The sequence below is a fragment of the Nannobrachium achirus genome, assembly GCF_963921795.1.
Source record: "Nannobrachium achirus genome assembly, chromosome: 18".
Classification (NCBI taxonomy): domain Eukaryota; kingdom Metazoa; phylum Chordata; class Actinopteri; order Myctophiformes; family Myctophidae; genus Nannobrachium; species Nannobrachium achirus.
In genome coordinates this window covers 27,027,212-27,044,509 of record NC_137825.1, presented here as the reverse complement: position 1 = coordinate 27,044,509, position 17,298 = coordinate 27,027,212, and the positions used below count along the sequence as shown (strand labels likewise).

Sequence of the window (17,298 nt, the reverse complement as noted above, 5' to 3'; positions counted from 1 at the left end):
CAATAAAACCAATTACAGTCGTTTTTTTTTCCCATTCATTTCATCCCGGCCCTATAACGTGATCCAAATTATTACTGCTGTTTGACGTCTTGGTGTTTTTCTTTTCTCTCTCCTCTGCAGGCGCGCGTCGAGGAGTTGGAGGAGGAGCTGGAGGCAGAGAGGGCCATGAGAGCCAAGGTACAGTAGCGTACAGACACAGTACACCTCCTTCTGACTGTAGGAGGTGTACATTCTGATACCTAATACCCATGTACACAACGATACCTTCTGATTATTAGGAGGTACACATCCTGATACCTCCAGATTCACTATACAACCTCCTTATAACCTCCAGATTCACTATGGGCCTCTTAAGTCTGACATCATCATTTTGTAGGCGGAGGAGAAATTCTGGTGCCAAGAGGCACCAGCGCCCGTGAATCTTTTTACTATAAGCTAATTTTTCTTCTCTTTCTTGTTGACAGGAAAGTGGTAGAATTATACTTTAGTCGTTATTTTTGTCTCGGATCTGTTGAAATAGCGAGGGACACAGCACTGCCCATATTGACAATAAATCTGCTTGGCACCGGACTACAAAATGATGTCACGGCTTAAGAAGCCCATAGAACGATTTCCTGACTGACACCCTGCTACATGTAGAGGGCGCTGCCGCCATTAGCTGCGGTGTAAACAGTAGTGTAAAGTAACTTGTAGACTACATAAGTTTTGAGTATTTGTACTTTACTTGAGTATTTCCCATTTTCAATAATTGTACTTCTACTCCACCACTGGCTGCGGTTTAGACCGTGGCAATGCCAGTGGCGCTCTCTACAGGGGAGCGCTCAGGAAAATGGTAGCTACATCCTCCTTATACCTCCTGATTCACATCACAACTACATCTGCTATTTTCACATTTTCTACAGCACTTCGCACTGCAACACGTTGTAAGCCTGTAGATCTGCCATTTTCAAATAATCTTGAAAAAATCAAACCTCGGTTTGAAGTGAAGCGGTGAATTTTTATTCTATGTGTTCTAGATCTATGAAATCTGTGTTCTAGATCTATACATTCTGTTTTCTAGATCTATACTTTCTATGTGCTTTAGTTCTATATTTTTATGAATTCTGAATGAATGAATGATTTTGTCTGGAGGGCCAAATTGTCATGTGAAGCTTGACCAATCCTCAATTCTGCATGCACGGGACACACAAAGCCACTCCTTGAAAGCGGCTTTCACCGCTTCAAAAAGAATATAATATTGAAGAATGTTGAATATTTTTTAAACAAATCTTGTATGGTGGTTGGTCCCTGGCACAAAACCTTTTCAGATGTGGATCCGCGGCCAAATACATATACATTTGGAGGTCAGGTCGTTCACATGAATACGTTTAGTTGCATGCTGGTGTTGCACGCCGTGAATAGGAGAGCTCGCAACAGCGAGCTTATAGATCTGCTATTTACAGAGCACGACACGAGTAGAGTGAGGGATGTGAAGGGGAGAGCGAGGGATGTGAAGGAGAGAGAGAGAGAGAGAGAGAGAGAGAGAGAGAGAGAGAGAAAATAGAAAGTGCAGACGGGGGTCATGGCACTGATCAGTGAGGTGCATAGGATGGTGATGTGCCTCTAGTCACCCCCAAACCATCTGCACCTGTGATAATAAACTAAGAGGAGATGCCTTGTGTTTCTAATTAACAGACAGGGCAACACCACAGGCCAAGAGGGAACCCCAAATCCTTCCTTCTTTCTTTCTTTCTTTCTTTCTTTCTTTCTTTCTTTCTGTCCGTCCGTCCCTCTATGCATGCACACATGCATTCACATGAGACACTTGAGAGATAGCTTTGGTTATCAGCATGGCAAATGTGCCAAAATGATATTCCTAGTGCTTGATATTGTTATATATGTTACTCACTCTGTTGGCAGTTTTAACTGCTTGTTGGTTTAAACAAGGCTTGTCCTCAAGTGTGTGTGTGTGTGTTTAATTAAGACACGGGACATATTATAGTCATCCCCTCTTATGACTGACTGACAATTTCCATGTTACATGAAGTAGAGGCAGAGATGGAAAGGTACATATTTCACCCTAAGTGGATGAGAGTCAAAAAGCATGGAGCAGCGGCGGGCCTGGAGGGTCTGTTTTCCTACCTCTCTGGGTGGTATTGCTAATGGCACAAGCAGGGGCGTCACACCAAATTGTGGGCCCTGGGTACAAGGATTTTAACCCATTTAGACTGGGAACGCATTATTACGCAATCTTTTGTGCTTTAACTATTGAAATATAGTAGATCTACAAGCTCACAGTGTGGCACCAAGTGCAGTGCTGCATCTGCTATTTTTGAAAACTCTTGAAAATTTGTGCAAGTCTTTGAATATTTCAAATCCTTCTAAGGTTTTTTGAAAGAACTATGTTTCTATGTCAGTGATGCTCAAACTTTTTCATGTGAAGGACCCCCAAAATTTGAGTTACAAAATGTTCGCTTAAAAATACATATATTCAAAGATTTGCACACATTTTCAGGACTTTTCAAAAATAGCAGATCTACAAGCTCGCAGTGTGGCACTCTCAGTGCCGCACAGCGAGCTTGTATACTCTGCTATTTTTCAATCGCTAAAGTATGAAATAATTAAGGCCCCTCCATCTTGGGCCCTGGTAACTCAGTACCACTTTTCCCCCCCTTGTGACGCCCCTGTGCACAAGGTCCCTGCCTGAGTGCCTGGCCCTTTCTGGAGCCCACAGCGTGGGGCGGGGGGGACATGCAGGTTGAGACATGCGTGGCTTTATCAGCTCCACTGACTGGGCCTTTGCGAGAAGCTCAAACACAACATACCACTACAGCACACAGGCTCCCCATTGTTAAGACACTCCTCCCTTGCGTCTCATAGGGGAGATAGCATCAGGAGATGGGGCAACTGACAGACAGCACTGTTTTCCACTGGATTTTTCTCCCAACTGGAATGCTCACATAGACACGCACACGCACGCACGAATGCACACTCATACGCACACATATGCATGTGCACAGCTATGCATATTCACATGCACACTCGCGTGGAGTTACAATGTTCAGTGCACTCCCACATAGCATAAGTATACATGTGTGTGTGTGTGTGTGTGCACGTACGCACGCATTTTCACTGAACATACAAACACACATACACTTTTGCACCCTCACACTCAAACAAAGACGGATCTCCCACCTTTGTGTAACGTGGCATTAACCTGCTGTTAGTGCGTCAATGGCGCCGAGTGTTGCGGAGCCCTGCTGGATGTTGACACACTGTCAGTGGTGTGGAGGAGAGCGATGAGAGAGCCGGGCATGACTGTGTCAAAGACAGCCTGCTTAACCCCTCCACACCCTCCAGCCGGGGTCAGTGCTGGTGGACAAAGTATATACCGCTGCTGTGGGAAAAGAAACCTCTTATCTCCATATTCAAACTTTTTTTTGTGTGTTAAATAAATGCCCTACTTCAGGGGTCTTCAACAGGGGGTCCGGGACCCCTAGGGGGTCCTCAGAGTGATAGATATATTAACCACTTGAACCCTAGTATCCATATTCTGAGAACTTTAGCCAAAAATAGCCGATCTACAAGCTCACAACGCCTCGCGCTGCGAGGCGTTGTGAGCTTGTAGATCGGCTATTTTCGGCAAAGAGCTTTGGTGTAGAGGGGAAAAAGAGCAGACTAAGTGCAGTGAAAGGTTACGTTTATTGAGTATTGACAGTTCAAGTGTGGTTAAATATCTGAAAACACAAATTTACATGAATCCAAAATACACTGACAATTGTGCTGTTAAACAATGAAACTATATGGAATCTATGAACAGGTTATGGGGGGTCCCTGCTTCATCTCTCTCTCAACTAAGGGGTCCTTGGCCTGAAAACGTTGAAGACCCCTTGATCATACTACAGCGTCACACAAAAGCGATCTGTTACTTTTGCTATTTTTGAATTTGGACACAATGAGGTTTCCGCCCGACAGAGACGATGTGCTCAAGTAAATACTCAAGTGTTCAAAAGTACTATTTAAGAAGTGCATCTTCTTTTTAATACCAACGCATTGCTGAAAGTGGCAGATCTGCAAGCCCGCAACGCTCCGCAATAGCTTGTAGATCGGGTATTTTCACTTGTATTTGAAACAAGATTAATTCGTAATGTGTTTTTGTATGTGAGGGTCCTAAGAGTTCCTTCCTAGAAAAGTAGTCAAATCAAAAGTAAAACAAAAAAATCAGTTTGAAATGTAGCGGAGTGAAAGTCATGTGCTCGACACTTTAAACCAAATACTGAAAGATGTTACTTGCACCACTGCAGCTGGGTCAAATGCCTCTAGGTAGGGTTTGATGTCCCAAGGGCATATCTGAAAGAGGATATTCCTTGCATCCCCAGAGGTTTGAATCAAGTGTTCATCTGTTTTCTCTTGTTTAGCCTGGGGGTTACACGGACCGCCGTGCCTCGTCCTCTGCTATCTGGGAGGCCCGAGACTCCAGGGTTTTTTACAGACCAGACCCAACATACACGTCTGTCTTTAAAATAGCCGTAAAAGATTTATGTCAAAACAAGTGCTTTCAACTCCGGCAGAGCGCTGGCTGTTTGTACGTTTAACAGCCTGGCCGTTATAGACTGATAAAATCACTCCATGTGTTCTTTGCTGTGTTTGAGCGTGAGAATCTTTTTATTGTTGTTCAGAAACTGGCAGTTCTGGAGCTTGTAATATCCCGGTTTAATGCAGGTTGACTCATTCATGTGTAGCAAATATAAATAACACGTATATTTTGATTTTTTGTGGCGAAGCTCAGTCCGATATAAGCATGACATGAGCTGTCAAATAAAGGTGTTTTAAAAAGCCCCATATGTTCAGGCCCCTGCAATGTCAAATACATGGAATACCAGCATCCAACAAAAGAATGGATATCTGCAGGGGTGTCTCACCAAATTCTGGTCCCTGGGTACAAGGATTCACTGCGGGCCCTCCCATGAATGTTCTTCATAGGGGGAGGGGGTTTAAACCCATTTAGACTGTGAACGCATTATTACGCATTATTTTGTGCTTTAACTATTGAAAAATAGCAGATATAGAGGCTCACAGCGCGGCACCGAGTGCTGCGCTGCGAGCTTGTAGATCTGTTATTTTTCCTAAGTCTTTGAATATTTCGATGCAGACAGGTTTTTGGAAAAACCTATGTTTCCATGTCAGTGGTGCTCAAACCTTTTCACGTGAAGGACCCCCAAAATGATATGTATTCGGCCACAGACCCCTATCTCAAAATATTTAGTTCCAGGGACTCCCCAGAAGCTAAATTTAAGTTATAAATGTTTGCTTAAAAAAATACATATATTCAAAGATTTGCACACATTTTCACGAAAAATAGCAGATCTACAAGCTGCACTCGGTGCAGTGCTGTGAGCCTGTAGATCTGCTATTTTTCAACAGCTAAAGTATAAAATAATTAAGGCCCCTCCACCTTGGGCCCTCAGTCCAACTCCCCCCCCCCCCCCCCTTGTGACGCCCCTGGATATGTGATAGGATTCCACGCCGCAGGTCATTTGGCTGTGAGTGTGAGCAGACAACTGGATAACATGTCCAGGAAATGGAGGTTTGCAGATCGTATGCAGACTATGCAACAGGAGCTAACCCCCGCAGCGCTCTGATTTGGACACCTGCTATAGTCTCCTGACCTCTGACCCCTAGACGGATCACTTCCTGTTGTCGGCTGTCAATCACGCCGCGACCCACTGCTGCTTAAATATCCTGTCCAAAGAACCATGCATCCTGTCCAAAGAAGAACCGAGTGCCGCTCTGCGAGCTTGTAGATCTACTATTTTTGAAACATTTTGAAAATGTGTGCAAGAAACCTATGTTTCCATGTCCGTGGTGCTCAAACGTTTTCATGTCAAGGACCCCCAAGATGATATGTATTTGGCCACGGACCCCCATCTCAAAATATTTAGTTCCAGGGACCCCCCAAAAGCAAAATTTGAGTTACAAATGTTTTGCTTTAAAAACATATAGGCCTATTCAAAGATTTGCACACATTTTCGCGACTTTTCAAAAATAGCAGATCTACAAGCTCGCAGTGAGCTTGTATATCTGCTATTTTTCAATAGCTAAAGTTACTAGGGCCCCTCCACCTTGGGCTCTAGTAACTCAGTCCCACAGAACATGAAATTTCAATATCCGAGTGGTTGTTTAGGCTAAAACCTGTATAAAACCGTATTATGGACCAATATTTATATAAAATATATATTTTTAAAAGCATGGTGTGGCCCCTTTAAATGTGATCATGTTGGTCAGGTGGAGAAGGATTATTAAATGTGCTCATGTTGGACAGGTGGAGAAGGATTATTAAATGTGATCATGTTGGTCAGGTGGAGAAGGATTATTAAATGTGATCATGTTGGACAGGTGGAGAAGGATTATTAAATGTGATCATGTTGGACAGGTGGAGAAGGATTATTAAATGTGATAATGTTGGTCAGGTGGAGAAGGATTATTAAATGTGATCATGTTGGACAGGTGGAGAAGGATTATTAAATGTGATCATGTTGGACAGGTGGAGAAGGATTATTAAATGTGCTCATGTTGGACAGGTGGAGAAGGATTATTAAATGTGATCATGTTGGTCAGGTGGAGAAGGATTATTAAATGTGATCATGTTGGACAGGTGGAGAAGGATTATTAAATGTGATCATGTTGGACAGGTGGAGAAGGATTATTAAATGTGATAATGTTGGTCAGGTGGAGAAGGATTATTAAATGTGATCATGTTGGTCAGGTGGAGAAGGATTATTAAATGTGCTCATGTTGGACAGGTGGAGAAGGATTATTAAATGTGCTCATGTTGGACAGGTGGAGAAGGATTATTAAATGTGATCATGTTGGTCAGGTGGAGAAGGATTATTAAATGTGATCATGTTGGTCAAGTGGAGAATGATTATTAAATGTGATCATGTTGGTCAGGTGGAGAAGGATTATTAAATGTGATCATGTTGGACAGGTGGAGAAGGATTATTAAATGTGATCATGTTGGACAGGTGGAGAAGGATTATTAAATGTGATCATGTTGGTCAGGTGGAGAAGGATTATTAAATGTGATCATGTTGGACAGGTGGAGAAGGATTATTAAATGTGATCATGTTGGTCAGGTGGAGAAGGATTATTAAATGTGATCATGTTGGACAGGTGGAGAAGGATTATTAAATGTGATCATGTTGGTCAGGTGGAGAAGGATTATTAAATGTGATCATGTTGGTCAGGTGGAGAAGGATTATTAAATGTGATCATGTTGGTCAGGTGGAGAAGGATTATTAAATGTGATCATGTTGGTCAGGTGGAGAAGGATTATTAAATGTGATCATGTTGGACAGGTGGAGAAGCAGAGAGCGGATCTAACCAGAGAATTGGATGACCTCACGGACCGTCTGGAGGAGGCCGGGGGAGCCACTGCCTCACAGGTAGCCCACATTACAAAGCTCACCCCCAAAATGATTTTTTTCTTCTTCTATCGATTACTCTCGCCATGGAGACTTGAGTTCAATTATATATTTTTTGTGTTTGTCGCATTCGTAAGAGAACATTTTGATTATAGCAAATTTACCCCCATTGATTCCGGATGGGGACCCCCATCCGGAATCAATGGGGGTAAATTCATTGTAATCAATTCATTGTAATCAATTTTCTTAGGTCTTAGGAATGCGACAAAAAACTAAAAATATAATTGAACTCAAGTCTCCATGGCATGAGTTATCAGCGCAGCACCGAGTGCTGCGCTATGAGCTCTTGTAAACTAGGGGTTTTTAATTATTCTGAATCCATTGCAAGCATTTGTTTGGCATGAAAACATTCCTTGGGCTAAAAACATCCCCACAAAAGTATGGTTTAGTGATGAGTCATCACTTTCTTTCTTTTTTAAGCAAAATAATTTCCTCAATGCTGACAGGCGGTGAGCAGGTGGTTTCATGAATGTACTGTAGTGTATATAATGTATATAGACATTTTAGGCCAATACAAAAATAACAATATAGCAAATTTCATACTTAAGCCAAAAAGGCCTGTTGGCAGCCGGACTAAGGAGAAACTTTGTAGACTCGGCCTCAGGTCTTAAGGGGTTTTAAACAGCGGTCCGTCCGTTGCCACTGACAGATGGAGGTGAACAAGAAGCGTGAGGCGGAGCTCCTTCGGCTGAGGCGGGACCTGGAGGAGAGCTCGGTGCAGTCGGAAGCCTTGGCGGCGGCACTGAGGCGGCGCCACGGCGACGCCATGGCGGAGCTGGCGGAGCAGTGCGAGAGCCTGCAGAGGACCCGCGCCAAGCTGGAGAAGGACAAGCACCACCTGAGGATGGAGGTGGAGGACCTGGCCGCCACCCTGGACACCCTGCAGAAGTCAAAGGTCTCTCTCCCGCCCCCTCTCTCTCTCTCTCAGTGGCGTCAGTTCAGCAAAAGCTAAGGTATGGCAACATGGGCACGTGTGCAAGACACCAGTCATGTTGCCCTACCTTAGCAACAGGCATGATGAATTTATTTTAAGAAGTACATTTTATTGTTTTTCCCCCTGTAGCCAAGGTATGGCAGCTGCCCTAGCTTGCCATACCCAATTGACGCCTCTGCTCTCTCTCTCTCTCTCTCTCTCTCTCTCTCTCTCTCTCTCTCTCTCCCTCTCTCTCTCAATTTCAATTAAATTAAATTCAAAAGGGATTTATTGGCATGAGAAAACATACGTTTACAAAGCTGCCAAAGCAGATATAACAATCAATATAGTACAATCAAAATTAAATATGTACAATTGAAAGGGGTTTCATGTATCGAGGTTACTCGATGCAGACAGTGCACGGATATATATACAGTATATATTCACAATGATCAGTAGTCTAAGTAGTCTACAATGGGCAGTGGGGCAGTGGGACTGAGTTACTAGGGCCCAGGGTGGAGGGGCCTTAATTATCTTATACTTTAGCAATTGAAAAATAGCAGATATACAAGCTCACAGCCAGCACCACTGACATAGAAACATAGGTCTTTCAAAAAACCTTCAAAGACTTGCACAAATTTTCACGATTTTTCAAAAATTGCAGATCTACAGATCTTGTATATCTGCTATTTTTCAATAGTTAAAGCACAAAACAGTGAATCCTTGTACCCAGGGCCCAGAATTTGGTGCGACACCCCTGGGTGCTGTCTGTATCTCTAGCACCTGTAGTCCCCATAATCCCTAAATTCCACCTCCCTTCTTCCTCCACTTTCTATAATAGAAGCTTTTCACAGACGTGTCATAGCAGGGTAAACGCAGCTGCAGCTGTTAAAATTAATGGTGGGGTTCGTTTGATTTAGGTGCACCCAAGAGCAAGCATTGACAATAGTCCATAGTAGCCTATTTATGCATAGGCTAATTGTCAATGCTTGCTAACGGGTACACCCGAATCAAACATACCCACGGTTAATTTTTATAAGCCGCAGCTGCGTTAGTCGAGTTATGACACGTCTGTGAAAAACATCCGTTCTTTGTTTTATGATGGAATTTTGATTCGTGAGCTGAACATCAAGGATGAAGATATGTTTTTATTATAGCACTTTGCTAGAGGGCTGGCAACTGTATATCAGGTTTGCCAATTCCGGTTTACCGTAATATTGAGTCAGCTGCTGTGTGTGTGTGTGTGTGTGTGTGGTGTGTGTGTGTGTGTGTGTGTGTGTGTGTGTGTGTGTGTGTGTGTGTGTGTGTGTGTGTGTGTGTGCGTGCGTGCGTGCGTGTGTGTGCGTGTTGTTCCTCAGGCATCCACAGACATTCAGCTGAAGAAGGTTGAAGAGCAGCTCTCCGAGGCTCACACCAGAGGAGATGACCTGCAGAGGGCGCTCACAGAGGTCAACGTGGCCAAGAACAGACTGACAGGTACACACACACACACACACACACACACACACACACACACACACACACACACACGCACATTCTTTTAGTTACAGTGACATCATGTGCTAGTACGTGTGAATAGAGATGGGAGGTAACGTCACATGCGTGAGTTGGAATAGGAAGTGCCAGCAAATGTCCTTCTTTAAGTGGAATTGGCTCCTTTTCGTAGCTCGGGAGCTTGAGAGGTGAAAGACATAAAATAGTAAAAAATAGCTGATCTGCAAGCACAACGGCTTGCGAGCCGTTGTGTGCTTGTAGATCTACTATTTTCACTACTTTTGTGCGGCGCTGTTGTATAACGTAGTAGGGCTTTAATTTACGAAAAAACATAGAAATTTGAAACTTGAAGATACAAGGTTTCTGTCTGACAGTGACGATAAAAATAATTTAACACTGTATAGTGTATACTGTACAGTGTACACAATCCATCTCTCAAACACCAAAACCCAGTCAATGGTGGATTTGGCCAACCCCCAAATAACATGTGTACTGTGTGCTCCGTCCATTACACGCAAAGTGTAAAGTGTCTTCAGATCCTAAAGTTCAATGTATCCTAAAGTCTGATGCGATTAGTTAGCTTGAAAATCAGTTCTTGTCGGCAAGCGACACCATCGTGCTATGGAGCTTTTAACGATTTGTAACTCAGAGTGTACAAATTGTGTATTGTATACTCTCTGAGTGAAATTAACTGTGTACTGTAGAGTAGGAAGGAGAGAGAGCTGCAGTGTAAGGTGTCCCCTTACAGCATGATGACATCTCTTCAGTTTGGTTCAAATGGCCAGAAGCCATGCATACTTAGTCCCAGTCCAGTGCACAGCAATAGGAAACAGACCCAAATTTCATTATCACTTACTGCACATGTAAAATCCTCAGTCCATTTTGGTTACATTCGTACAAGTCTCGGAGTTACAAATGGTTACATTAACGCGGGCTATTTTACTGTGTGGAAAAGGAATGGTTTTCATCTCGTTCGTTGTTTAAGCTAATCAAGGCATGCAACGGTGGTATCATGGCCTCAAGTGTCCTTGAAACTAGCCACAAACACTTGATATAAACACTTTGATATAAATGTCCAGTTACAAAGCCTTTCGTGAATCCCATTGCCTTTTAATCCACACAATGAAACCCATATCCTCATCATACTGAAGAATTGATCTTAGAAAACAATACAATTATCTATTATCTCTTGATAATCATATCATAATCATAATCATTTTCTGTAATCTTCAGAGAGGAAATGTGTTTGCCAGCTCACAGGTCCAACATTACAAGACAAAACATGTTACAGTAAAACTCCTACACAAATGCAGATCAGGTGATGGCAGAGTGTTCTAGTGGTTATGGAGGGCTGATCAGGTGATGCAGATGATACGCCGTGCTTTGCAGAACAGAGTGTTGTTGTCGTGTGATGAGTGCACAGTGTTGGAAAGGGTAGGCCAGACAGTTGAATGTGAATGTGCAACGTGTACAACCATCCAGGTCAAAAATCTTTGAGTATTCTTAGATTGCACGTTTTAATTTGACAAAGCAGGTAAATGTAGTAGTAAAAACAGTTCCACTGAAAGAAATCAAGCCATTTCTCTCTGTCCCTCACCTTGAGACCATCACCCATGCTCTCATATCATCCTGTTTGGACTATTGCAATTCCATATACACACACTTCCCTAGCCAGTCGTCCATGTCCTGCCTGCAACTGGTCCAAAACACAACGCCAGGCTCTTGACTGGTACCAGAAAGAGGGACCATATAATTACCCCTTTCTTCACTGGCTGCCGACCTGCCAGTGGTGTTTAGAATCAATTTTAAGATTCTCCTGTTCGTTTATGAAGTCCTAAGCGGGCTGGTCCTTTCTTACATGGCTGACCTTTTAACCTCTCACACTACCTCCAGGTCAATCAGGCCAGCTGACTTGGGGTTACTAGCTGTCCTGACAAGTGACAACTAAACTCTGCACCTTTGCTGTCGCAGTGCCTAGACTATGTGGAACAGCATTCCTCTCCCTATCAGCTCTCTCCACTTAATGTTAAAATCCAGACTCAATACTCTTTGAGCTAACCGCTCATATGTCTGGCTTTGTCTGTATTGTCTGCATCTGTCCAGACTGTGATTAGTCAATTGGTGTCTGTTTGTACACCCAGGGTCACATTGGCCATGCTTCGCGGAACGCTTAATTAACTTATGAATAGCCCGGCTCACTTCATTAGCATTTGAATCGTAACTGAGATGTTTGATTTAGAATCTTATAGCTGACTGTTTATTTGGGCTTCTAAATTGTTGTTGATGGCCATGGTTATACTCTACATCACTTTGGTCACTTTGAGCAGTGGAGCAATGCTCCCAATGGATAGCTTTGTGTGTCTCCGTCATGCCCTGTCCACCTGTCCCGTTCAGCATAAATAGCTGCAATACCTTTAGGGTGACCAGAACTGTTGCGCAGCCTAGAAACACCAGTACTGTATTGTACTGACAGGAACAGATTGAGAAGGGCACTGTTGCACAGCCTAGACACACAGGGTATAGCTGCTCAAATTCACCGCTCCACTTAGAACCAAGGTTTGATTTGAAATATGCTTTCTAAATACATTTCATTAGATTTGATGTTGTTTCACAACAGCATATTCCTTAATATTCACACTTGGTCGTACCACCATTTTGTTTGTCAAAAATAGTAATACATCATTTTGGTTGAGCAGTACAGAAGTAGAAATTAGAAAAGTACAGCTTGCACATCCACTCTGGTAATGAGGACAAGCAGAGTCCGCACCCTTTTAGACTTGCTCCCACTGTTTATTGCAAGATCAACCAATAAGGATCAGTTTAGTATAAATGTTCCTTTAGGTTGTGTTGGTATCTCTGCTATACTTCCACTGTGTTGTTATCATTGACTGACACCGTGTCACGTTGTGTCAGCTGACAGCACAGACCTGAGCAGACAGCTGGAGGAGGCAGAGAGCAGAGTCAGCCAACTGGGCCGTACCAAGACCCTGGTCCAGTCACAGCACGAAGATCTCAAGAAACATCTGGATGAAGAAGTCAAGGTGTGTGTGTGTGTGTGTGTGTGTGTGTGTGTGTGTGTGTGTGTGTGTGTGTGTGTGTGTGTGTGTGTGTGTGTGTGTGTGTGTGTGTGTGTGTGTGTGTGTGTGTGTGTGTGTGTGTGTGTCTGTGTGTGTGTGTGTCTGTGTATGTGTGTGCTCGCATGCGTACGTGCGTGCCTGCGTGTGTGTCTGTCTTTCTGTCTCTGCGCTCGTGAACGTTTGTGTACAATTTTGCAGCATTATGCATTTGTCATCATGCATGTGAGCAATGTTTGTGGCGAACAGACAGACAATTTAAAGTGACGTTATATCGGTATATCCATGTAAGCGGCAGTATATATATATAAATATATATACACACACACACACACACACACACACACACACACACACACACACACACACACACACACACATACGTAGTGCATAGAAGGAACACGTTATTCCAACCAGTTCCTTTTCCACAATCAGGCGCCCCAGCTGGCCAGGGGGAGGCAGTATAGAGAGACCAGGATTACTGCATGTTTTTTGTGAGGGGTACCTACCCTAGGAGACACGGGGTGAACATGCCAACTCCACACAGAAAGGCCCTTTCACATAATATGTCTTTTTAAGTAGAATCTGGAGCGTTAATTTAACTCTTTGAGTTTGTCTTTCTTTTTTTTTTTTTCACTCAATTTTTATTGATTTTTTCACACAAACAAATACACCATGGCATCCATCATCTCTTCACATTAATCATCATCATACTGTTCATATACAGGCTTTACTTTTTTGTCTTATTTTTTCCCTTTTTTTCTCTTTTCCTTTTCACAAGTCCATCTTCATTTTCATTAGAACATTTCCACCATCATGTCCGTCGTTACACCCTTTCTCCTTATACTGGAGAGTTAATCACATTTACATTCATTGACACTATACACATCTTGTTAACCATCCTTTGTTCAAATAATTCCCATAATATTAACCATCAGTTATTCACTTATCTCCCCTCATCTGTTCTACCTGTTTATGTCCAATATAATGTTAACATCCAAATGTCATGCCATACACGCACTCACAAACAAACTACTACACACTAACACAAACACACACACACACAGGACTTCCACCTAGGGGCGACTACCCCCTACCCTCTCTAACTAAACTGAGGGGTTTGTCCCCATCATGGACAGGGCCCCCTCTCTAGACCTGAAAATATTCCCTACTCTTGGGTCCTTCCAGCGTCTAGCCAACTACACAGAAGAGTAAAAAAAAAAAAAAAAAACACCAAACATATCAAAAACTACACAATCCCCCTAGAGTTTGTCTTTCTTAGAGTGAAACCTTGAACCTTTTGTCTGTGTCTTAGCGATGGGACGATAATGTTTATCGTGATAAAAAAAACCACTTTCATCTATCGTGAAATCGTCCTCCTTCATGCACTGGGATCAATTCACCTTTTATTTGCCGAGCTGCATATCCAGTACTTACACCCTCTATAATTATTATTTTTTTCACTCTCTACCAAATCTCTTTAGCAAAAAATAGCTGATCTACATGCTCACAACGCATCGCGTTCTGACGCGCTGTGAGCTTGTAGATCTGCTATTTTTTGGCATAATCCCCCAACACCCATTATTCTTTTGATTATATCACCATAATATCGTAAATCTTTGTGATTTTTTTGGGTCACAATAATGAATTGTTCATTATGGTCCCATCCCTACTGTGTCTCCCTCCCAGGTGAAGCAGGCGCTGAGCACCAACCTGGGCACCGTGCGGCAGGAGTGCGAGGTGCTGAAGGAGCAGCTGGAGGAGGAGCAGGAGAGCAAGATGGAGCTCCAGCGCCTGGTGTCCAAGCTCAACAGCGAGGTGACCACCTGGAGGTCCAAGTACGAGGCCGAGTCCATGAGCCACGCTGACGAGCTGGAGGAGGCCAAGTAAGACCTGGGCACCTGGCTTCATAGAGAACCCTTTGAAACCCGGAGATTTAAACATATAGATCAGGGGTCTTCAACAGGGGATCCAGGACCCCTAGGGGGTCCTCAGAGTTACTACAGGGGGTCCTCCAAATCTTTGTGTGATAGGAACTTGTTTTTTTCCCCCTTTCTTATATTAACCACTTGAACCCTAGCGTCCATATTCTGATAACTTTAGCCCAAAATAGCAGATCTACAAGCTCACAACGCCTCGCGCTATCGTCTATTTTCGGCAAAGAGCTTTGGAGGGGGAAAGAACAGACTAAGTACAGTGAAAGGTCAAGTTTATTAAGTATTAAGTATATATCTGAAAACACACATTAACACATTGACCGCCATTTTAACATACCTCCGTACTCCCACCTGCCATTCGTCTCCATAGACTTCCATGTAATTGGGTGTGCACGGATCATGCACACCCATGCCTAGATAATGCACCACGTGTGTCCACATTGCTCACAGCTTTCAAACAAAAAAATCCGAATGGAAATCCGTTCAGGCATTCATGAGATAACAGCCACTATGTTTAACAAAGATGGCTGCCAAAATGGCTGCCATGCTTGAAAGATGGGGTTGCTATGGGGGTTAAACATGCAATTTCGCGATTGCTATCATGCCTACTCCATTTTTGGGGGTCAAAATTTTTTTTTTTTTTTTTTTTAATTTTTTTTTAATTCTCGGGACTACCGGGCCTGGCGGGGAAAGACATTGGAATAATCTCGGGACTATCGGGCCTGGCAGGGAATGAGTTAACATGAGTCCAAAATACACTGTTGATCGTGCTGTCAAACAATGAAACTATATCTATGAACACATTGTGGGGGTCCCTGCTTCATCTCTCTCTCAACTAAGGGGTCCTTGGCCTGAACACGTTGAAGACCCCTGATATAGATTTTAACCACTTTGTGCAAAATTTGTGCAAAACATATTTGAAAGCGACCATCTTTTCTCTAATATTTTTAGATGGATCCTTGAAATGAAAAGATTTGAGCACCACTGATATAGCCATATATGTTTTTCAGAAAACTGTTTGCATTTAGAAGGCATTCATAGAATCGGCTTCAGGTCGCGAAAGGCGCGCTCAATTCAAAGGGCAGTCTTGAGGTTGAACTGGATGCAGATTCTTGAGTTTCAGGAGTCTTTAATCGGCATCAGCAGTTACTGTTGCTGATCTCTAGACTCCTGAAACTTCATCTGAAAGTGCGGGTGATTCTTTTTCTCTGAGTTCATAATAAACATTTGCTTGATGACATGTACCGTAGATCAGTGATTCTCAACCTTTTTCATTTCAATGACCACCGGGTTTATATGCATTAGGCCACGGACCCCCATTTGATATGATGTTTGTATCTCTGGCACCGCAATCTACATTTTAAAACCAAATGAACCGAGGGGGCACGGTGGCGCAGTGGTTAGCGCTTCGCCTCACAGCTAGAAGGTCCTGGGTTCGATTCCCGCCGGGGGATGCTGTGGGCGCTGGCGGCGTGTTCCTCCTCCGCGTCATCAGCGCCCACACCCTAGGTGGGGTTGGCGATAGGACCTTTCTGTGTGGAGTTTGCATGTTCTCCCCGTGTCTCCTAGGGTTGATACCCTCACAAAAACATCCACGTAATCCTGGTCTCAATAATGCCTCCCCCTGGCCAGCCGGGGCGCCTGATGGAGGGGAAAGGAACTGGTTGGAATAACGTGTTCCTTCCACGCGCTACGTCCAAACCAGGGAAATCTCCACTGTCAGGTGAAAAGAAGCAACTTGGACTCCTCATGCATAGAAGGAAGCATGAGGTCAGTCCGTTGTCTCCCCAGGCGTGGCAGAGGGAAAGCAGAGCCCAGGATTACATAGGCAATTAGCACTGGGTGAAAAAATGGGTTACAAAATTGTGGGATAAAAATTATAGAGAAAAAAAATAAAATAAAAATGAACCTGCAGAAGGACCTGTAAGGGTCGTTTTGGTTCCATTTGTACGATTCCAAGAATTGCATAATGCAAGTATTACACTGCAACATTTACAAGAAATCATGCAGATGTTCAAGCCATTCAGAACGGGTACACTGTGTTGTGTATTATAATTATTTTATACTTTAACTATTGAAAAATAGCAGATATATGAGCTTGTAGATCTGCTATTTTTGAAAAATTGTGAACATTAGAGTTTTTACCCAATTTTGACCCGATTCTATAAGTGTCTTTTGAATCCTTCTAAGGTTTTTAAAAAAAAAGAAACCTATGTTTCTATGTCAGTGGTTCTCAAACCTTTTCATGTGAAGGACCCACAAAATGATATGTATTTGGCCACGGACCCCTATCTCAAAATATTTAGTTCCAGGGGACTCCCCAGAAGCAAAATTTGAGTTACAAACGTTCGCTTAAAAAAGGCATAATATATTCAAATATTTTCACACATTTTCACGACTTTTCAAAAATAGCAGAT

The 17,298-nt window shown here is 43.1% G+C and overlaps 1 protein-coding gene across 4 annotated transcripts in view; it reads left to right on the top strand.

Moving 5' to 3' along the window:
* Nucleotides 1-17,298, top strand: part of LOC308303646 (uncharacterized protein) — a 68,465-nt gene that overhangs the window by 37,306 nt on the left and 13,861 nt on the right. For all 4 annotated transcript variants that reach the window (XM_080748086.1, XM_080748085.1, XM_080748084.1 and 1 more), the window contains 6 exons: nt 121-177; nt 7,338-7,424; nt 8,113-8,358; nt 9,735-9,852; nt 12,784-12,911; nt 14,634-14,830. In XM_080748086.1, the coding sequence (XP_080604212.1) occupies nt 121-177; nt 7,338-7,424; nt 8,113-8,358; nt 9,735-9,852; nt 12,784-12,911; nt 14,634-14,830 (833 nt within the window). The remainder of the gene's footprint in view (nt 1-120; nt 178-7,337; nt 7,425-8,112; nt 8,359-9,734; nt 9,853-12,783; nt 12,912-14,633; nt 14,831-17,298) is intronic.